Source organism: Manacus vitellinus, unplaced genomic scaffold (genome assembly GCF_001715985.3).
Source record: "Manacus vitellinus isolate BGI_N305 unplaced genomic scaffold, ASM171598v3 scaffold_21_pilon, whole genome shotgun sequence".
In the NCBI taxonomy this organism is placed as follows: Eukaryota; Metazoa; Chordata; class Aves; order Passeriformes; family Pipridae; genus Manacus; species Manacus vitellinus.
This window is the reverse complement of record NW_021939546.1, coordinates 6,600,566-6,623,149: the sequence shown is the minus strand read 5'-3', so window position 1 is coordinate 6,623,149 and position 22,584 is coordinate 6,600,566. Positions and strand designations below refer to the sequence as shown.

Below are 22,584 nucleotides of genomic sequence, written 5' to 3'. Positions count from 1 at the left end.
CTCCATCACTTCAAAAAATAATAATTAAAAAAAAAAAATCAGAGTTCATATATTCATTTTTAAGGGTCTTATTTCTTTAGTCTCAAAAGGCAACATCCTACGTCTTAAGAAGCCTCTTAAATAAATCTACGATGTGCATCAGAAAATATGTTTTATTTTTGCGTGGTGATAATGAATATTTACTTGAGCTGATGAGTGGTGCACAGTTTTCCATTGAAGCAAAAAAGCTGTGTTTAAACATCCCTTTCATTGTTGATCCTGTGCAGAAACAGTATAGATACGTATGAACACTGTAATTATTAACTTCCCTGAGGTTCAGATGATTATCTTCACTTAATAAAGTTTGTGAAGAGATGGCTGGGAGTCTCTGAGATCCGTCTTTTTGGGATCCTGACTAATGGTGGCACTGGATAACTGTGCTTCACTGGGGCTGGGAGAGAGTATTGAAGGAGGTTGTGGTGTTATGGCCTTAAATTCTGAGGAAAGACAAGACAGGAGCCGCAGAGGAGTTTGTTGTCTTTTGGTTCTCTTCATCTCATTTTTTATAATCATCTTCAGATACAGGCTGAATGTTCAGGGTGTTTCTTTTGCATCAGCTCCTGTGAACACCGTCAGGGATGAGACCCTCGTGGTACAGGGGGTGTAATGAACGATCTGTCATCTCCTTTGAACTCTTTTTATGTGAAACCCCATGGAAAGCCCCACGCAAAGCCCCTGCCCCTTGTGGGATCGGGTCTCTGTTCAGCCAGAGCTGTGTAACAATTGCTTCCTTGCATAAATTTGAACCAGATAAGAAAATAGCCATGTTTATGAACTCCTGGGTCATTTGCAGCCCTGGCAGTGTTTCAGTGTGCACATATATAATGCATGTATTCACAGTAAATTCTTAAAAACCACCCCCCTGAAAACAATAACATTCCAGGAGTGTTCTCATCCAGGGAAGGAAAAGAAAGCTATGTAGCATGAAGTCTGTGCATTGCATGTGTACATACAGTACTTAGAAGTATTTAAACTCACAGAAATTTATTATTCCATAAGGAGCTCTTTCATCTTGTCTTTAAAAAAAAAAATAAATCCAAACCTTTACTCTTCTGGAATATCTTGCATATGAAAGTGTTAACAAATTCAGGCTTTAAATGCTGCTCTTAAGTAAGAAAGTAGCATTATTATTTTATAGCTGGGAAAAGAGCCGTATAATTTGAAGGGTAACATTCTTCTAAGTGTTTAGCTGGGCATCCAGCTTTCTGTCTGCCTTGCAGTGAGAATTAGGTGTCGTATTCCATGGACATTTTCACAGATCACACTATAAATTATTTATTCAGGACCAGTTCTTCCTGCAGACTTCCCAAACAAATGCTTTTCACCACTGGAGTGTTCCTCCTCTCCCTTTCACTGTAATACATGGCTGTAGCAACAGTCTTGGCCTGGAAGGCAGTTTACCTACAGATTTGCTTTATTTTTGTTGGCTGACTCTCTCAATCTGCTTAATGTGAGTAACTTTCCCTGGAAATTCTCAGCATGCTTTAGGATGACACTGATGGTGTCAGGGTTGATTTACATTATCTCTTTAAAGAGCATTAGCTTGCCTAGGACTTTTTCTTTTATTTGTTTTAGCATTCATGTTCTCCAGAGAGGAGCCTTTTAACTGTGAAATGTAAATAACCTGACAAGGAAGACTTCAAAAGCAAATGATTCTTTGTCCGTGGCAGTGATACCAAGCTTGCCAACTCTGTAACCTTTAAAACAGAGCACTTTTATGCTTGACCTGTCATCTGCCTATAAAAATAATCTTAGATCAATGATACAGTGCTTTCAAGAATGTGTCTGAAGAAAGCAGACACTTCTATGTATGTGTTCTGTCATTTCTCCATTGTGATGGACCATCTGCTGCTTCAGCTCTCAGGGAGATCTGGGTATTGATTTGGTGTCAGTGTCTGGCGTGCTCTGAGGTGGGGAACACTTTCACTGCAGTTTGCAAATTGGTGTTGCCAGATAGCGAGCCTGATATTATATAAATATATGTGTTTTGTGAAATCACCAAGGGTTTGTTTTTGCCTTCCCCGTTCTTTCTTCCAGTGCCATTCCATTAAGCTGTTCATTAGATGAAAGGTTGTAATTCAGTCTTCAGTGGATGAAACGTGTATGTACTTATGGAATCAAAGACATTCCAAGAAAGGTTGTTTATTTTCTTACTACCTTCTTTAATTAGATGTCAGTGGTGGGATTCTGACTGACTGCCTTCAGAGAAGCAGATGAAGCAGCAATGATTGCAGTGGGATCCAGCAGAGATGACTGAAGTTATGCTTCTTGGTTGTCAGACCCTGCATGCACAGGAAACTTAATTCTCCTGTGGACAGGAGAGTTGGAATTTCAGATTCCACCATGGCCAGTAGTTTAATTTTAAAGCAAAGGGGAAGTTCTGTATTTTATATTTTACTCTTACGTAACTTCAGATAATATTTTTTCAGTTATATTTCTTTTTGGTTCAAATTGCTCACACTCAGCTTTAAACTGCCCCTGGAGCTGCTAACCTAAGTTAAAGCCTGTGTTTGTCCACTTTATTTTAGTTCAGTTTCTCTATCTCAAACTTGCCAGCCTGAGCTGTGAGCCTGCTGGTGTTCTGCAGAATGGATGTATCCTTGGACTTCCCTGAGTGGGGATTGGAAACCACAAGCATTCCTGTGAAAGCCTGTCCCAGTGTTCCCAGCAGGCTGCTCAGCAGCTCAGAGCCCCTGAGCTGGGGCTCTCCTGAAGTCACTCCCAGGATCCATGTGCTAGTGTTAGAGTAGAAGAGAATTCGTGGAGGGTGACCAAGCAATTGTACCCATGCACAAGGAATTTCTGTCAAAGTGGGAAAGAAAGTGGGAAAGCCCTTCATGCTGCAGAAGGTGATTGGGAAAAATTTGAGGATGTGCAAAGATATGCTTGTTATATCCAAAACCCTCCCCACCCCCAAATCCCAGTTGCATTTATCCGTATGGAGTACCCATGTTTGGGATGAGGGAAGTAACTTCAGCTTTCACTCACTGTAGCTTTAAACTTAGAGCTTTGAAACTACTTAGATCCTCTCCTTCCAACCTCATTTTCCGAGGTGGGCTCTTCCTTCTGAGGGCTGAGACTGGATCTGCACACTGAAGTGTTTACATCTGTAATTAAAAGTGATGAGAAGGGGTGAACATGCCACAAAATACACAGAAAACTACTTTCCTGTGGTTTCCATCTTCTGAGATTGCCTCTGCGAAACTGTACTTGGGAGTTGTGTCATTGTATATAAAATACCTCTTACAGACTCTTTTGAGAAAAAGAAATGTCATGATGTAAGTTTACTTTCAGGAAAGAAATTGAGTGTACTTCCCGTCTTACTGGAAAAAGTAGATGTGGTGGTGTCCTTAGTTCCTTGTACATGGCATCTGTACGTGAGGGTAATGATCACAGAGCTTTTGTCTCCCTATAAAGAAGGGAAAATGGTGGATGATACACTGTTGACACTTGTTCTTCATATTCATCCCATCCTGTGCTGTTCTTGCCCTCACCTTTCACCCCCAAGCTCTGTGGGCACATGTGCAGTCTGGGTTGAGTCTCCTTCCCAAGTGGTGTTTTTCATGTGTCCTGTTTTTCATGTGTTCAGTGCTGCCCATGATATGTATCTATACACATATATATATAATTTGTGCATCACAAAGACAAATTAAAGTTCTTTAGTGTTCTCCATTCCTCAGTAGCACCAGGTATGGATATACCAGGGGACTTCTCTGCAGGGATCCCGGTTTGTTTAAGACTTTCTGGGTTTGTATATTTTGTCCTATAGCAGCTCTTCATTTTGTGTATAAGGACAGTTCATAAACAGATGTTGAATCTCAACATGGTGCCTGCTATTTCCTGCTATTTCTGACCTGCCTGTAACAACACAGACAATCCTTATTTACACCAGTTAGCTCCACTGGTAAGTTATTCAAGGAAATTTCCTATTAACTCTTTCAGCTGTCTCTTTAAATGTGGAACAAGGGAAACAGGCCTACTAAAATGTTAAGAGATTTCTGATTGCCTAGCCTATCAAGAGACATATTAATTAATTAATTAAAGTAGGTGCTCATTTGCTTTGGCACAAACAGAGAAAGGAGGTAAAGTATGAAGAATGATGTCCAAAATGACATAGCACAAATTAACCTTGTGACTATGATACTGTGCTGATGGAAATCACTTCAGGCTGATTAAGGCTTCAGCCACTATCTCATTTGCATATTGGTTTATCTGTAAGGGCCTCTATTTGTATTTGTGCATAAAATAGGGAATACAGTTTGGCCTCATTAAGTTTGAGACTCTGCTTGGAGGAATATTGCTCAAGAAAACCACATCAGGACAAGCTTTTGAGAATGCAGACTGGTTTAGAGAAAGCGTTTTAATATATTGAAGCCTCAAGCCATCTACCTCTGCTCCTGAGAGCTCTACCTGAAAACTTCCAGGACTGAATAATTTAAGGTTTGGGGTTTTTTTTTATTCTTTCTGCAAGAAATACTAGTCTGATGTTTTATTTTCTTAAAGTCTGAACTCCACATAACTTTTTTTCAGAACTGTTTATCCTCACTCCAGACATGAACCTTGGAAAGGTGGCAGAAAAAACAAACAGCTGCTGTGTTTTTGGGCAGTCTGCATTCCTTTAAACTCTCTGAGATCAGACTTGTGCTGAGATTTTCAAATTATTTGTCCTAGGGCTTAAACACTTTCACTCCTGCTTAAAAGTCAGTGAGTTTGCCATACTGGTGCTTGTGAGAGCTGTCATGCAGAGCCTTAATGATTCAAGAACTATGAATATATGATGTGTAGTTAGGACTTTTTATTATTGTTTCATTCAAACTTCACCTGCCTCCCTAATCATCTTTCCATTTTTGGACTGCAGTCCTTTTTTTAAATTAAGTGCATTGCCTAAGATATTCTAGGAAACTTTGTTTTCATTTTGGTTTGGGAGTAAATTTGATACATATAAAAATGTTATTAATGGACCAAGGTGGAGGTAATATAAAAGACTGTCACATTCCCAAGGCCCAGAATCAGAAATTATCTTCTTAAGCTTGGGTTTCCTTCACAAGTGGGAGATGCCAGAAGAGCCATCAGTCCTATGGCAGCATTTTGTGCTCTCTTCATGAGGTCTCCAAAAAATGTTCTATGGAGCTGGATGTAAGAGGAGGAAGACTCAGGACAATGCAGGCTTGTGTGGGGAGCTACTGAAAGAGTAATTAGTGGTTGGGGTCTTCCTGTGAGTTTTCCTGCAGGACAGATGTGAAGATGCTGCTATTACTTGTTCCTTATGAGTAGCTGAAATCCCAAACATGTCTTGCAGTTCCTTCCCAATTTGTGGAACTTTGCTGGGTGAAGAGATTGGCTGTACCAGATCACTGTGTTTGTGATATGGGTTAAATGCATTGGGCAGGATGTTGAGCCCAAAAGTGTGTTTACTAGCAACTGGAATGGAAAACAAAGCAGTCACTGCAGTTCTGAAGGGCTTTTCAGTTACCCAGGCTCATTCTTTTCTTTGGGCCCTTTTCCAGCAAAGCACTTAAGGCACGTGCTCAAAGTTAAAGCCTGTGCTTAAGTGCTTTGCTGGTCTGGGTCCTTTCTTTGCTGTCCAGGCATGTTGGTATGAACAGGCTGTTGGTTGTAGGAGCGTTTGGGGAACTGTCCTTCTTACACTGCTCATTTTCCTTTTCTGAACTTCTTGGCTACTTATGGCCTCGAAAAGACAGTGTGTCATTTCAGTGTGACACTGATATCAATTTGCAAACCGTCTGTAGGTTATTGGTTGAAATTAATTTGCACTGATTAGGAAGAAACTCTGTATATGGAAAAATCAAGGTCAGTCCACCCAGAGAAGTTTTCATGTGATATCTTTCTCCAGCTGAGTAACATGACTGGCAGCACTTGTCATATAATAAAAGCATCTTCAAACAGTTCAGGTACTGTGAATTTAGCCCATGGTGTGACACCGTTATTCCTTCTTCCAGAAAATTCTCTTTGATGTAACTGCTGCCTTTTAGATGACACTTTTTATTTTTTGATCTAGATGTAGATTGATTTATTTATGGTTTTAATTTCTGCACTGCAGAGTTGCATATGTCTGATTCCTGCAGGACTGCTGTCCCTCCTCATCATTCCCCTAACATCCATGGCAAGTCAGGACAGGAGAATTTGGTTAAATTTAGTCCCTGGGAATTCTCTTTGTATTCTTGCAGCAGTGAAAATTGGCCTTTCACCTCTTAGGACACCAGGGAGTTAATTTCTTCATGCTTTTCTTTGTCAAGGTGGAAACCACTTTACACCAGTGAAAATGGCAGAATGTACAGCCTGGTATTGCTGACCTGACTGTGGAGGGAGCAAGCACCATCTGTATGGAATAAGTCAAACACAATCCTGCAGTTGCTTATCCAAACAAGGGACTTCCATAAATGCTCCTGCTGACGTCAGAGACACTGTTGGTTTAGGTCAAGTTACTCACACCTAAGTCTTTGTAGGACCAAGCTCATAGATAAATAGCAGTTTGCAAAATTGTATTTATATGTTTGGTTCTTAATTTCTCTTATATAAAAATGTACAGCGTCTCTATGAACAGTGATCTTTTTAATTCCCTCATTTAGTTTGGTAAAGCACACAAATATGGAAATTCTTGTGCTTTTTTTCCTCGTTAAAAAGCTATAAACCATAAAAGAGGGAATAAAGCATTCTCTTTTTTTCAGGCCTCTAACACAGGGATTTTGAATTGACTTTTATTCCATTCTCCTCTGTGCTTGCAGCATTTGTGAGTGTATTTTCTGCAAGTATTACAGTATAATTGAAGTCCCAAGAAAGGGAAAGACAAATATTTTGGTGTTGTTAGAGCTACATGAAAGGGTTCATTAGAGTTTAGAGCAGTGGTGAACTCCACCCTGCTGGTTCAACCGTCACCCTTCTCGGTGCTGGGGTAAGGCAAGCTCAGGCAGTGCCTGGGAGGGTGAGCTCTGGCTCTGAGAGAGCTGTGGATGTGCATTCCCAGGTGAAGTTGTTGTTAACATTTAAATGAGTGTAAAACCCACTGCTGTCCACCTTCCTTGTGTAACAGGCTAAAGCATCTGAAACGAGAAAAGCAACATCCTTCTTTCGCTCTTCCAAGAACCCGTGGGTTGATTTGTTTGGTTGTTAGAACAAGTCAAAGTGAAGTTTATTTTGTCCAGTCCCTCCTGTTTTACAGTGGCAGCAGTAATGGTTTCAGAGGAAATAAAAGGAGAGAGGAATCCTAGAATTGAGAACATGTGAGCATCCTTCTGGGGACACTGCTTTCAAATCATGCTCAGTTAATGAGCATTTATGTTCCTGTGTATTATTTCTCTCTATTATTGACTGAAAGCAGTCTAGATATCCATGTAATGTAGCCTCCTTTTTGTTTTTCTTTTCTTTTGTCCCAGAAATACCCTTTTTCAATTGCAGAATGATTGCTTGTTTTGTTTGAATGCCTTTATTGCTGTATTCTGAGGAATAATGACAGCTGATTTATCTACTCTATAGCCTCCCTTATTTTCTGTATTGCTCTACTGATGTAAATAAGCTGAAATGTTTTTTCATTCTTACTTTATGGAAATTTATGTATGCTTTTACTCACTTGTTACCATTTTCAGAACTCTTTGTGGTTCTACTTTGTGGGGGTTTTCTTTGTTTGGTTTGTGAAATCCCACAGCTATCCAAATAATACTGTTGATATCTTTGCTTTTTGAGATTTGCTCAAAAATTTACCCTCTTTTTTTGCATGAATACAATTACAAAGGGCAATGCAAAGCATTATTATTATAATTAATTAAAGATACTCCAGAAATAGATACACTGCTACTGTAATTTAAAGTATTAAATTACAGGCATGCAGTACATGTATGATGTATCTGAAACAAGCCATCTTGCTTTTGCTGTGATTTAAATGACTTACCTTAAAATCTAACAGAACGTATTTTCAGAAATAAATACTAATGACTAAATTTTGACTGAATAGATCTAGTATTTAGGAATGAGTTATGATTTTAAGAGTTGTCATTGACTGAACTGATTTTTGTGACAGGAGGTAGCAACACACCTTGTTGCCTGTTTAGGAGTCTCTGATGTGCATCTCGATTCAGGTGCACATGGCATCTGTATCCTGTCATCCAGACTGGAGTAAGACTTGAAGGTGGCTTCCCTGAATGAAAAAACAGGGGCTCAACACTGGAGTTCTGCATGTGAAATGGGATCAGCCTCCATCAAAATGTAGTTATTAAAACTTTCTTTTATTGCAGTACTCTTGGCAATTTCCCTGCTTCTGTTCTGGTTTCACTTAGGCTTTGTCTGGCCACAAGTGCACGACAGCCGAGGTTTCAGCACAGCCTGACTAAGCTGGTAACAACTCCCATTAACCCACTGACTGTTCTTCAGAACTTCTTACTCACACGTGTTCACATACTGTGCTAAACTAGACTATCAGCAGTGCTGATGTTGGGAATATGTACATTATTTACTCATGAATTAGTAAAATGTGCCTTTATAGTGGACTTGTGAAGAGATGTCTGGACTAACAGTTCTCTCTCTCAGAATATCACTGTGAGAGTTGTAAGGGTGTGGTTTTTCACACCCCTCTAATTCCACTCAGTGACATGAAGACAGCAGAAACCACATCATGAAGTGTAGCACTGATCATGTGGAGATTTGCTTCATTGCTCTGTGTCTGGAGTGTCACTGTGCACGTGGCGCTGGCCAGGCATTGCCCTCAGCATCTGCCACACTTCCTAAACCACTGCAAGAGCCCACAGAACTTCCTAAGTCTTTGTGCTCCCTGAACAGGGATGTTGGTTGTGCACGTCCCATGTTTAGTGCTCACCCACTGGAACGATACACGGTCATGGAGCCAGTAACTACCATCTTCCCACAGCCTGCCCATGGAATAACCATGCCTGTATGTAACATATATCTCGGTATAACACAGATGGGAGGGTACATGTGGCTGGGGCACCCACTGGTGCTGACAGACATGTTGGGTGATGCACATCTGGGTGTGCTGGGAGACACTGATGCTGCTGAAGGGAATAATCTCACGCTATCAAAAACCACACCATGGTGAGGAAACCATGACCCAACTTCCTTTTGCTTCAACCTTTGCTTAATCTCTTCACTAACTTCATTGAGTGTTTGGTGAAGCCTTGACTGTGGTGAATTTGCTCAAGCTTTTCCTTCCAGAGGAAGCTGTACACTGGCTCTGTGTGCTGATATTTTCAGTTTTAATCGTGTCATATTTTTAACTGCCTGAAGAAGGTAACAGGAGAAAATATGTTTTTTAAATACAGGCTCTTAATTGAAATAAATATTTGACTTCCTATTGCAAAGTGGTTTGCTTGAAATACTGAGCTTGAAAGATATATATTTTTGTGCTGAAATGGAGCTGAAAGGTTGCTGATGTTGCAGAGTGGCAGGAGGTGGGTCCCGAGGCTGCGGGACTGCAGCGATGTCATAAATGGGCTCTACTTCTAGTTTTACTTTTCATGTCCCTTGCCAGTTTTGGATGATTATTTTTTATAACCTCTCCTCTACTTATTATGCTTTTAAAACTTAATGCAGTGATTGCTTAAAACTGTGATTCAGTTTTACATATGTGCACACGTCTTGTTCCTCTCCTATTTAAAAATTTAGACTAAAGTTGTCCATAGAAAGATTTTTAACCTGTTTGGCATCACATTTTCTGAATGGTGTCTTCGTGCCTGGGTCTGTCTCTAGTGTGAGTCTCTGCAGTTCAAGATTCAGTTCAGGGGTCTGAATGATGTATACTCTTTGACCCTTGGCCAAATCCCTCAATTTTTTTTGCCTCTGTTTGCCATCTTTTAAGGAAATGGATTAATATTTCCAATCCCACATGCTATGTCTGATTTGTCTAGACAATACATTTTTTTGTCTAGGACTGTGTCTCATTATGACTTTTTCAACAATGCCGAAGACAATGGACTTGAATCTTGGTTGGGTGTCTGTAATATAACACAGAATGATGTGAATAAAAAAACTAAGCAGTCTGCTGACTGTTTGCTTCTCTTTGCCTCATGACATGGTGAGGCATATGTGGGTGGATAAAATACTCTTATTTTGTACTTTCTGGTCCAACTCAACGTGTTTAACTAAGAGCATCCCTGGTATGAATCCACTGAAATTATTAGATGCACACAAGGGATTAATCTGACTGGATATGTTGCACTTGAGATGGGTGGTTCCCTTCAGGTTTGGTTACATAACTTCTAGGAAAACTTAATTCAAGGGTCCAAGTATTTCAATCTTTTGATAGCGTGTTCCTAAAGAGAAACACACTTTTAAAAAGAATTGAACTCTCATACAAATAGAAGAAACATAATCTCATTGTAGTTAGTGTGATTCACCTTCTGTGTGTGACTTTTTTGATATTTGCAGTGCTTGATGCATTTATTTGTGGTTTTTAAAGGGCAGGTTTAAATAGATTACAGCAAACACAGACAGGCACATTCTCCCAATCCAAAGTAAACCTCTATATGGGTATAAATACATGTGTATGTGTATTTATGAAAAACTAAAACATTCCAGTTTTCTTACAATACTTAATATATCAAATGAACACTTTTACATCTCTGACAAGATGTACAAAAGTTACACATTTAAGGTACCTCATTCAAGACAGCATTTGGATCAAGGGTTGGACTTGGTGGTCTCAGAGGTCTTTTCCAACCTGGTTGCTTCGACGATTCTATAATTTTCTTTCTGTTGTTCCTTAGAGTCTGAGTGTCCCAACAGTCTGTCGTTAAGTTTGAGGTTTATCTAATAAAACATCAGTCTCCTACCTCTCCTGGAATATAAGAAAAATCTACACTCTGTATTTCTCAAAAGACTTCTGTGCCTGTTGTGATGGTAGTTGGAGGTCACTCCTTACTCTGGTTGGGGTGGTCAGAAGGTTGATGCCAGAGTTTAAAGCACTTTGCTCTTTGAAACCTTGTGCTGCTATGTAGGCTTTGAAAATGATCCTATTGTTCTTCTTTTTTTTCCTTCAAAGTGGCATCCAGAGTTTAAATATAACATGGAATCTTGTCAGGGAGTGGCTGTATTCAGAGGAGATTAATTATAGATGTGGGTGTAGAAAATTGCAAATGTGAATTGTATTTTTCATACAATAAAATCTATCCCTTCAAGTAGGCAACAGACTTGCTTAGAAAATGCTGTGATTTAAAGAGCCAACCAAAAACCTCCAAGTGTTATAGCATGAACACCAAATACTAGAGTGTTTAGAAAAAAGTGATTAATACTTTTTCCCCTTTACTTTTCAATTTGCTAATTGAAAGACTTTCTTTCCTGCTCGCTGGTTGTTGCTGAGGGCTGGGAGTGGGACTTCCGCTGTCATACATGGAGGGATGTGCTCAGGAGAGCCCAGAGTCCTGCTTCTACACCCTACAAAAGACCTAAAAACCTTGTCTGATAAATAAGTTTGGAAGTCCTGGTATAATGCCCATGTCTGTTGATCAGAGATTTGATGGATCCCAGTCCCTCAAGGGCTCTGATATAGCTGCTGTTCCCCCAGGGCCTCTCTTTTACCTCCAAGAGTGTGTTACTCTTTCATGGACTGTGCTCTGGCAGGGAGATTTATGGCAGAGGAAGGGAGACCTGCTTTATATTTTTAAATAAAAGCTGTGCCACCAGTCCAGTGAGAATTCTGACTTGCCAGATGTGAGGCCCACAGAGCTGCTGAATACAGGTTCACAGATTTTTAACCCAGAGTTTAGTCTTGTTGGTCGTGAAAGGGGGTTAGGATCTTACAAGTTCACTGAGTCATGAGTATGCGGGAAAAAATGGAGGGAATAATGTATCTCATCAAACAAGTATTTTAAACACAGATTTGAAAGAAAACCTGTAAAGTCTTTACACTAAATGTAGTACTTCAGTAGAATTTTTGCAACAACAACAACAAAGAAAAGGCTTGAAAGGTTTTGGAAAGGTATTATATAGTCAAATATCAGTATCATTGTTGGGTTCAAGTATCCAGCTTGTAGCTCATGAGCTATTCACTGTCACTTACACACAATAAAGAGAAATCTTTTCTATTAAATCCCTTTTTTTTGAAACTGAAGAGCTGTTTTCTGAGATTGGATTTTCCCCATCGTGAGGAAAAAGGGAAAAATCCAAATAATTTATTGAACATTAACTTTTAAAGGTTGAGATCTGGAGTTTAATCCTATTCCACCTGTGAAATATGACAAAATTACCACTGACCTTAGTGTTAACAAATATTGGCCTTCCATTACATCATTTGTATTTGTATTATTATTTTTTTCTCTGCAGTTTTAGTGAAGATTTCAAAGTGGGGAGAAAGCTTTTCTTTTGCTGTGATATTTAACTTCCTTAAAAAAATCTAAATGGCAGCCAGACTACTTTTAGTTATTTGTGATAAATATAAGTGCTATCCAGAGCATAAGAAGGATGAAGAAGTCTGATTACCGTAATTTCCTTGCTGCCTTTATTGAATAGATTTAAGTCCTCAGACGTGCAAAGACTGAAAGTTGAGGCCTGTGAGTGCAACTGGAATGCGTCTGCTACTTGTCCCAAACAGGCTTCCCCACCTGTCTCCTTTGTTTGGCCTGTTTAATGTTCTGTTAGAAGAAGAAAACCCTTTTCAGGTAAGAGTCATATTGGAGAGCTGTGCTAAGACAATGGGCTTGGGCAGGCTGGAGTTTCACAGGCTTTGGGTCAAAGGCAATAATCATGAAGAGTGGTGTGTTGTAAATATTGGGAACCTGGGATTTGCACAGTTGGGTGGGTGGAACAGCCCCTGACATGTTTTGGTGTGTGCACATGCAATTAAAGAACTGTTGAATGAGTGCAATGAGTAAAACCCAGACTGTGAATGTGAACCAGAGCACACCCAGACTCACTTGGCCCCATGGGTCCAAACCAGTCTGCCTGAGAGCAACTGTAGGAACTGAGTGACAGCAGGTGCAGCTCTTCTCAAACCACCCTGAGCTCAACCCACCTCTCTGAATCCTTTTAAAAACCCCCAGCATGGGCAGCATCTCTTACATTTTATACATATCAAGACTGAATGACCAGGTGCCACATTTTTATTCCTATTACTCAGACTTATTCCCTTAGGACAAACTGCCCTCTTCTTCCCTGTTTTCCCCAAAGCAGCCAAATACCCCAAGCAGGCAGAGGCATTGGCATGCCAGGTAAAAATAGCAGTGGGTCCAACAGGTTGGTTCTGTTCCAAAGCTCATTCATTAATGGATATGGCGTTAGCCCTAAAGGAGCAGAGAGTAATTACATGTTTCCTATTGCTCTGTGATAACCTCTGCTGTATTTCAGGCTCTTGCAGCACCAATGCCCAGTTCTGTTCTTGGATGCTGGGACTGTGTGTGCTGGGTATTAATTTTTGTGTCTGGAACATTTTTGTACAAACCACAGTCAGATCTGTGACTGCGTTTGAGCGGGGAATTGCTCGTTCTTGTGAAAAGCCTGGAGACTGTGGGGTGCAGAATTTGGGAGGACATTGGCAACTTGGTCCAGATGTCAATATGTGGAGACGTTCACTTAGGCAGAATTTGAATTCAAAATCTGTTTTAAATTTAAAGTTTTGAGAACAAAAGGAAAAACACATTTGATGTTGTGACTGTCACACTCCATTGCTCCTTCTTGCCTTCACAACATCATAAAGCTTTCTTAGCTCTTGATTCTTTGTAGCTTTAAATAAATCTGCCCAACACACCACAGTGTGACTTTATCCTGCTCCACACTGTTCCTTTTGGGTTCTAACTATACCCTGTTCTCACTTTTGTAGGATTTAGTTTTGGTCCAGCCCTCAGCAGGTGCAGCTGGTTTTAGTTCATCACCACTGGACAGTGATCCAGGGAACACATCCTGTGATTAGACTGTTACCTTGTTAATGATACCTGTAAAATTAATTAGGTTCATGAGTTTAAATTCATTTCTGAGCAGTTGGGATGAATGAAGCAGATCCTTTTGCTTTACAATCAAGAGCAAAGCTTGCATTCACTTCAGGGTGGCCCAGACAGGATTCTCTGCCCTTAAAACTGATAACTGATGCATTTTCCAGGCTAACTAGTATTGAACCAACCCTCTGGAATGGAAGGTCATGTAGAAATGCCTTATGGGATCACTTTTCAGGAAGAAACAGTTGCTTTTAATAACTTTTAGTAGGATTTACCTATTACCTTATTCAAAATTAGGATGACTTCCAGAAGACAACTGCAGTTAAGGAGTATCTCACAACTGTATTTTCATAGCAGGTATTCTTCCAGGCTGGACTGAATCTCTGCAGAGTTGGGAGTTGTGTCCATATTTGCTTTATCCTATTTGGAGTGTGGGAGATGGTGTCAGCAAAGAATGGACCAAAGTGTAAAGCCCTGGTGACTCTTCAGAGCTGTGGAGAAATTTTTTGTGACCTTTACCTTTTAGATACATTTTACGCAAATGACTTAGACCACACAGTATTTCCCATTTTCATAAATGTATCTAATTTCCTTCTCTCCAAGAAGTACAAGAGAGTGAGAGATACTACTCAGAAAGGGCAGATAATGTGGGAAGAGCCACAGCTCACCTTGAGCACCGAAGTGACCACAAGTCCAGTTGCCCTGGATCCTTTTGCAGGTTAGTGAGGGTACCTAGTTGCTTACAGACAGCATTTTGGGAATTACCAGTGTGTGTTCAATCCCTACAGATTGAACTGAGTTTTTAAGACTGCTGAGGTTCTGGTCATACAGAACTTCAGCACATCCACAGTCAGTCCTCAGCAAGAGATGTGCATAAACTCAGAGCTGGACAGTGAGAGGAAGGGTTGTGCAAGGTGCTGTAATGAACATTTGTGATGAATGTGGCAGGGATTTTCTTTTCTTGAGGCTGTTGGATGCAAGTAGGATCCTATAGTTCTTTGTAGACTGGTATTTGTAAGAAACTCTAAGCATAATCATGTTCCTGTTGAAAATCTGGTTTAAATATAAATTTTCCATGCACAACGGTTGTTGTTTTTTAGTAGGAATATTCTAAGTAAAACTTTTTGTTCTGAACAGAGAAAGGAAAGCTTTCATTTCATTGTATTGGGAATATGCTTGAAGAAAAGAGTCTTTAAATTCATGGTGTTTCAACCTGGCTAAATATGACTTGTGCTACTGAGGGGTTCCACACCACAGCTTCTCAAACCCTGTGCTGGATCAGGCACCTGGGAGAACACTGTTGCCTCAAGGATTGCCTGTTAACTCAGCACCTTTGGACCCATTTGATCCTGATAGTAAAATAAGAGGAACATTTGCTTCTATCCATCTGGTTCATCCAGCTTCAACCAGCACAAGTCTGGTGTTTATGGCCAAATAATTGAGGCAATATTGCCAAATAGTTGGGAAAAATGGGATATACCGCAGTGAATATCACCTCTGTTTCTGTTTAACGTCTGCCCTTCATCTCATAAAATTTGGGAGTTACTGTGAAATATAAAATTTTCTCATAGTTGAGGCTTTCTTTGTAGGTGTAGTGATTTGGTCTTTGCCACAGTCCTTCTGGATACAGTTTTCCCACATTAGGAGTCGTGCTATCCTTTTCTCAGGGGGATACTCTGAGAAGAATTTCTGAGTGATTTCCCATGAAGTTAATATAAATCTATATAATATATATCTGTCTATGCCATTGGCTTCAACAGTGACAAACCATGAATGAAGTGCTCTCTGTGTGTGCACAGAGCTCCTCAGCATATGCAAATTGAGCATCTGTCTGTAATTACTACAGCACCTCATCAGGGAAGGTATTTGAGTTCAACACATCCAGGTGCTTCTGAAGCTTGTGGTGACATTAATCCATTATTACAGGCATCTCAAAGAAATTCCTCTATCTTGAGCTGTTATCTTTGAGACCAGAGTCCTTTCTGCTGTATAACACTTTCTCTTAGATATTAAGGATTTTTATAAAGCCATATTGTTCCATTAAAAGCCTACTTTTTGAGTGGCAGCAAGAGTGGAATAAGGAGCTTAAGTCCCAGATAAGTGCAAACGCTTTGACTGTGTTTCCAACAAGCATTTTGAGTGCCTTGTTGTGGCCATGGAAATAAAAACCTACCAACATAATGTGTTGGTGTTTTAGCTCAGATTTGAGGTTGGTTTTCCTATCAGAACCTTCCACTTACAGATCTGCCAGTCAGTTCATTTGGGAAGAGTTGTCCTTCCCAATTTGTTTAAAAATTCAACCAAAAATCATCTATTTGTCCTTCTCCTGCAAGCACTTTGCACTTATAAATCTACACAATGTGTTCAGTCCAGCCATGTCCTGCTGTGTTCTGCTGGAATTCTGTGGATTGGCAGGGGCTGGTCTGTCCCATCCATGCCATTTCAGTACCCCGTGTGTGTGGTGTTCCACAGGGGGAGCTCTCTGGGAGAACTGGCCCTGTTTAAAACATGCTCTTTGGAGCATTTTTCAGGGTGTGGCATTAGTTCAGAGCTCTGATTTAATTAGAAAAAGACACACTCGGTTCTGATGATAATTTGTTATGATTTGGTATTTCCCATATTTGGGAAAACTTGATTCATTATTGTTTCACTCTTTATGTCTAAATTTTTCCTAAAGTGATGAAGTGCTTTTTTCGTCAAATACCCCGTCTTTATTTTTCCTTTTTATGAGGGGTTTGAACTGATTTGGGGAGAATGTTTATTTTTTCCCAGTATTTTCTTCAGCCTAGAATTTATTTATTCACCCAGTTTTTGTCAAAGGTCCTAATTAGATTTCTGTGTCTGGCTTTTAAATCCTTGGAAATTGGAATTTCTTGTATCAACATTGTCATTGCTGTAGTTACAGGTCATGTGCTTTTCTATTTTCACAGAATCACTGCATTGTGATTGCCTGATCTATTCTTAAACTGTTAATAAAAAAAAGGGGGTGAGGTATCAAAGCTGTTTTAAGAGTAGCCCTGAAATAATCTCTACAGTATCTATAGGGATATAAATAGTTAACTCTATATCTTTTTTTTTTTCCAAAAAAGATGTTAATTAATTCTCAAGAGCAAAAAACACCCCTTTATAACCAGTGGGATGTGAATGAACATCACCTGTACTCTGGTTGTAAAAACATGGTCACTCCAGTAGAACAGGATGAAATGAAACATGATGCATTTAAAATATACATTTCTGTCCTAGATGAGAAAATGGGAGTTCAGGGAGTCCCTGGAATCATTCACTCTTCTCAGTGTCACATTAAAGGGTGTTGGTTCTTGTTGTAAATCCCCAAAACATGGAATGTGAGTCCCAGATAATTTTCCATCTGTGTGGAAGGCTCTTCCTGTTCTTATTTGGCTTTACTGTGTGTATAGTACCAGTGTCCAGAAGCCTTAGCTTTGATTTGTATATAGTAAATAAAAATAGCTTCTGTTTTTCTGTTCAAAGCCAGGTTGTATGGGGCTCTGAGCAGCCTGGACTGATGGAAGGTGTCCCAGCTAATGGCAGGGGGTTGGAACAAGATGAGCTTTAAGGCCCCTTCCAAACCAAACCATTCTGTGGTTCATACTTCAATCCTTAGGTAGTTCACTTGGATGAAAGGAAAGGTTTCCTTTTACTCAAAAAATTTTTTGGTAGAGAGGAATTTTATTTGGATTTTTACTTATGCAAAACTGCCAGAAAAACTCAAATGCTTCAGTAAAATTGACTTTGCTTTGAAGATACACATTCAAATTGTAACATCCTGGTAAAGAGAATATGTCTGTGAGAGCTCACCTTGGCTAAAAATGAGTCACAAATAAGCTGCCTTGTAAAACATCAAAGGCAATCCAGCTCTGAACAGGGTTTCTCTTTGAGAACAGTTATGAAGTTCTGTTTCCCTGAGATGCATCTGAGATGTCTTGCACTTGATGGCACAGTGGTATTCCCAAGCCTACATGTAGCTGCAATTTTCAGTGTTATTTAGCATTTTTAATACATCTTAGTTTATTGACTTCTGAAGTGCAGTTTAATACTGATCTTCTGAGATGACTCTTAGTGTTCAGACAGAAAAGAGTCTTAGTAATACTAAATCTTCAGGAACGTTTTTCTTATTTTGGGGAGGAGTGAGAGAATGGGAATATCAATAATTTTGGGAGAAGACCGTTCTGTGTTTTATGACAGACTTTTCTGCAAGTGTTCTTGTATTTTGTGTATATCCTGCTCCTGCAGTGCAGCCTCAGCTTATCAAGAATCAGACTTTAAAATGTAACCTGTGCATACATGATCTCCTGTAATTTGTAATTTGGTTTGAAAATAAGAAATACAAAGTTTTTCTAAGGACGTACAGTGTGCAAAGCAGTTATTTAGCCTGGAATAGCAGCAATCTGAGCTGCCTGCTAAAGAGCTGCTGTGTTCATGCTCTGCTGTCCTCTAGGCAAATGCATGGCCTGTTATTTGACTGATTTATGCAATGAAGTGGCCAGACCAGGGGTTGTTTCAGCAGAGAAGAATCTTAAACACAAGGTCCTTTTAAGGTCCTTAAGACGTGCACTCCAAACAGTAACCAGTTTTTTTAATGTTAGCATTATGCTCGGAGTTTTTGGACCGGTGAAGAAGAGATCCTTTTGGAGAAACTTTTTTTCTAGTCACAGGTTTAAAGCCAAATGTGTTCACCTGCCTGATTCTGTGCCCATATTGTCTCTTTTCCAGGTCCCTCTGTACAGTCGTGTGCAAGTGGACGTACACGTCAGACAAGGGTTGGGATGACAGCTTCTGGAAAATGATTGGCTTGGAATGTTTGGTGAAGGATAAGTATGAAAAAATAGGTATATCAGGGTGTTGTTTCATACCTATGTATATTCATACTAATAAAAAGCTATATATATATAAATATATCAGATATAAACATATATATATGGATGGGGCTTGGAGCAACCTGGTCTGGTGGAAGGCGTCCCTGCCCATGGCAGGTTGTTGGCATGAGATGATCTTTAAGGTCCCTTCCAACCCAAACCATTCTGGAATTGTATGAATAATAGATATATAGATATCAAAAGATGTTTTGCTGTATAATTGTGAATGTCAGCAGAAATGTATCTGGGCTTGATGTACTTCAGATGGGCTGCTGAGAAGGCTGGATGCCCATAGGGAACAGGTTTCCTAAGTACGTTTTTTACTTTGCATTGTCATGAGGAACTGTGTTTAAATATTTTATCTTCTACCCTTTGCAAAGGCCTAAAAAGCCTTTTTTTGTACAGTTCAGTCTCAACAATCTAGAAGTAAATAGGAGCCCCAGCAATCGATTCCATGAAGGAAACACTCCTTTTGCATATACTGGATGACAAGCTACAAAAAAAAAAACATAATATCATAATTTATAGCTGTTACTGATAGTGTAATTTGTGACCTGTAACCAATCTCCCTTATGGCAATTTTCAAAAAAAGTGCTACTTCTGCTTGTTGTTATCTTTGTACATTTTTTTTCACTCTCAGAGCCCAAGTTTAATTAGAATGGTAGCCTTGCTAATAGCAATTCCTACAGCAGATATTCATTTAAAGTCCATAACGTTAATACACCAGAAAATTTCCAGGATAACTTTATTAGACTTTCCCTGTTAAGTTAATGGACTTTTAATGGATGTCCTAAGCAGACATGTCATTAACAAGAATATTACCAGACATGAATTAAAATATGCTCATTCATCAAAGTTAATTATCTGAAATTTCCTTTGATTTTTTTTTTTTAATGTCTGGCACTTTGAACAAGTTTCTACAGCAGTTTAAATGCAGCAACATGAAATGGAAATGGTGGAGGAAGGACTGTAGTGAAAAGAAATTTAATGGAATCTATAAAGTTTTCTGATCATCACATAATAAGCTATAAGTCATTTTCAGGTTATCAGAAAATTATGCTTGAAAGCTTCCTTGAATAGATTTCAGCTTTTCCACTGCCACTGAAACTGCTTATGCAGAGATATAAAACTTATGAGGGGAATGAGGCTTTTTAGCTTCCTGAGGTTTGGGTTTGAATACAGTTCTTACAACATCTATCACATGTGGCTTTTAGCAAATCTTCAACAAGTTAAATTAAGATGTGCAATAAATACATGTTTTTACCAGAAAATTGAACATCTTGCCAGCTGGTGGTCTCATGGAAGAGTATTTTAAAATTAAATTATTTATGAAGTGTAAGCTAAGGCTTTAATACAATATTTATGCAATGCACTTCAAGGACAGTGCAAAGCAATTTACCATTTTAAGTAACAACATACATGTTTTAAATGATAAAGTAGCCATTAATAAAAAGGGCCTTTTGCTGTGATGGAAGCCTCATAACACTGATCTATATAAAGCTCAACATTCAGCAAGAGAAAAATCATTAATTTCCAATATCAGGCTGCCATGTTCATTAAAACACAGTGTTTACAAAATAAATCAGTAAGTTAACTTCTGTTGATAGGTGTTTCTTGCAAGATATAAATGTTTTTGTGAGTTAACGGTGAAAGGGTTTAGTTCCTTGGAAAATTGTGTTGATTTTCAAGAAATGAACACAGTATCCCTGGATGAGTTTTGGCTGGAATTGGAGAAGCACAATCTGACCTTCAAACAGTAGGGCAGAACTTGAAGTTCCTGCAGAGCAAACACTTGTGCTCACCTTGAGAAATCCTTTGGTTTTCACATTCTGGGACTGATTCCCTCAGGTATATCCAAAGCATAGGACAGTTTCTGTTTTGCATAATAATGCTGAAACCCAGCCTTAGGGAGAATATGTGCTCGTTTCCCTGACCATTTGTCTAACCTTGCCTTTTTTACAAAGGAAGATGTTGCATTCATTATGTTTGGCTGCTTGATAAAATCACAAAATAGCAGGAGAGTGTCCTTCGTTCCTGTGTCTGTGAAGAGGGAGTGAGGAGCTCCCTGCACCAATGTGGGAACCAGTTAGCAACCATTTCATTCCTGTGTCTCCTACACTGCACCTGCTGGAGTCTCTTGGAAGGGTCTGGCTTCAGAAGGAAAACAAAGCACCTCACTCCCTACTCAGAAGCTGCTCCACAGTGTTGTGTGCTGTGGATGGGCTTTGCTTTCTGCCACCCCATATCTTACCAGTGTCCCTGAACGTGGGGAAATGGGAATGGTGACTTTGTTCCAACAAAAGTTTGGGGAATTTGATTTGTTTTAATGAGTGTTCAGTGTTAGATGTGGGAAGGGCACTCTAAATCAGCTCAGCTTTCCTCTGCTGAGTTTAAATCAATCAGGACGATGTAGATCCACCTGCTAGGGGAAGTGATATTGAGCACTGGCCAAACTGCAGCTGGAATGGTCTTGGTTAGTGAAAGATTCCTTCCTACAGATCCCACAGTGTTGACATTGGTGGTGAGGCACCATCCCTGCACAGACCTCCTGCCAGGAGCCCTCAAGTGCCACAGGGCCACACCTTGCACAAACTCAACTCAAGGTGTATTTATAATATTGCTCCAGGGTTCTGCCCCATAAGGGAATGGGCTCAGCTGCTGGAACTGCAGCCTGTCACCCAAAAGGAGGGAATTTGTGTGAGTACCTCATATGGACAGTGTGTGCTTCCAGGAGGCACATCAGAACTCACTCCAGCTGACAGGGAGGAATTTGAAGCAGTGGGTTTAGCTGGGTTGTGGATTAAGGAACTCGAACTTGTCAGATAACCCAGGTAGGAGTAGGTTGAAGGGAGATTGTACATGCTCAAACTCTCCTCCTAAAATGAAAACAAAACCAAAAACCTGACAGGTCTGAAGTCATTCTAGTGGAATTTCCTTTTCTGTTCTCAAGCTCGTCTAAGTCCGTGTCTGTCTGCTCAAGGTTTGTTTAGCTCAAATACAAGGATGTATTTTAGTGCCTGCACGTTCCCCTTGCAAAGAGAGATAATGGCATTTTTCTCATGTATCTCTCATAAAAGATTAGCAGGCTTTGAATCATCATTTCTTTCTAACCAAAGCAAAATGTCCCAAGATAAAATTAGCAAAAATTTCTTACTGTAACAAAAGTAAATACAGAGTTTTCCAGTTTAAAAGAGGAAGAAAAGACTTTTTTTTTTTTTTTTTACTCTCTAGTGAAATCATTACTGTTTCCAATCAGAGGGAACTATAGATCAATAGTTACAACTAGACTTGTTTTTTGGAAATAGCTTTAAATTTCATGCCATTGGAAATACTTATGGATATTACCTGAGAACAACATCTTTAGTGGACATATTTCTTTATGCTGATAAATACACTTTTAAACATCACTTTTTAAACTTCTTTCCCTTTGAAAATATATTTACTGTAATCAGAGTGGTGCTTGTGGTTCCAGGGAGTACACTCCTCCTGGTTTCAGTTTCACTTAACATATGACCTTGTTGATAAGGGAGAGCCTCACATCTGACCTTTAGGATCTTCCACAAACCTTTCCCACATCAAGGCATGGGTTCACATCTGAAAATCCCCAGGCCTTTGACTTTTCATGTTTCTCAGAGCAGACCAGCCTTTCAGGGAATCCACACAAGTTGTTTGTGGTCCCTTCTCTACATTGTGAATTTACTGATTAAGTTTGTGAAGTTTAAGTGTCTTATGTGGAGATACTACAAAATTTATTGATCCCATTAATTTGCCCAACAAGA

At 39.6% G+C, this 22,584-nt stretch overlaps 1 protein-coding gene across 6 annotated transcripts in view; it reads left to right on the top strand.

Annotated features, from left to right (window-relative positions):
• The window catches only part of LOC103758915 (hook microtubule tethering protein 1), a 170,650-nt gene that overhangs the window by 30,179 nt on the left and 117,887 nt on the right, over positions 1–22,584 (top strand). For all 6 annotated transcript variants that reach the window (XM_018072118.3, XM_029959662.1, XM_008925172.4 and 3 more), the window contains one exon: positions 18,663–18,778. In XM_018072118.3, coding sequence (XP_017927607.2) covers positions 18,663–18,778 — 116 coding nt within the window. The remainder of the gene's footprint in view (positions 1–18,662; positions 18,779–22,584) is intronic.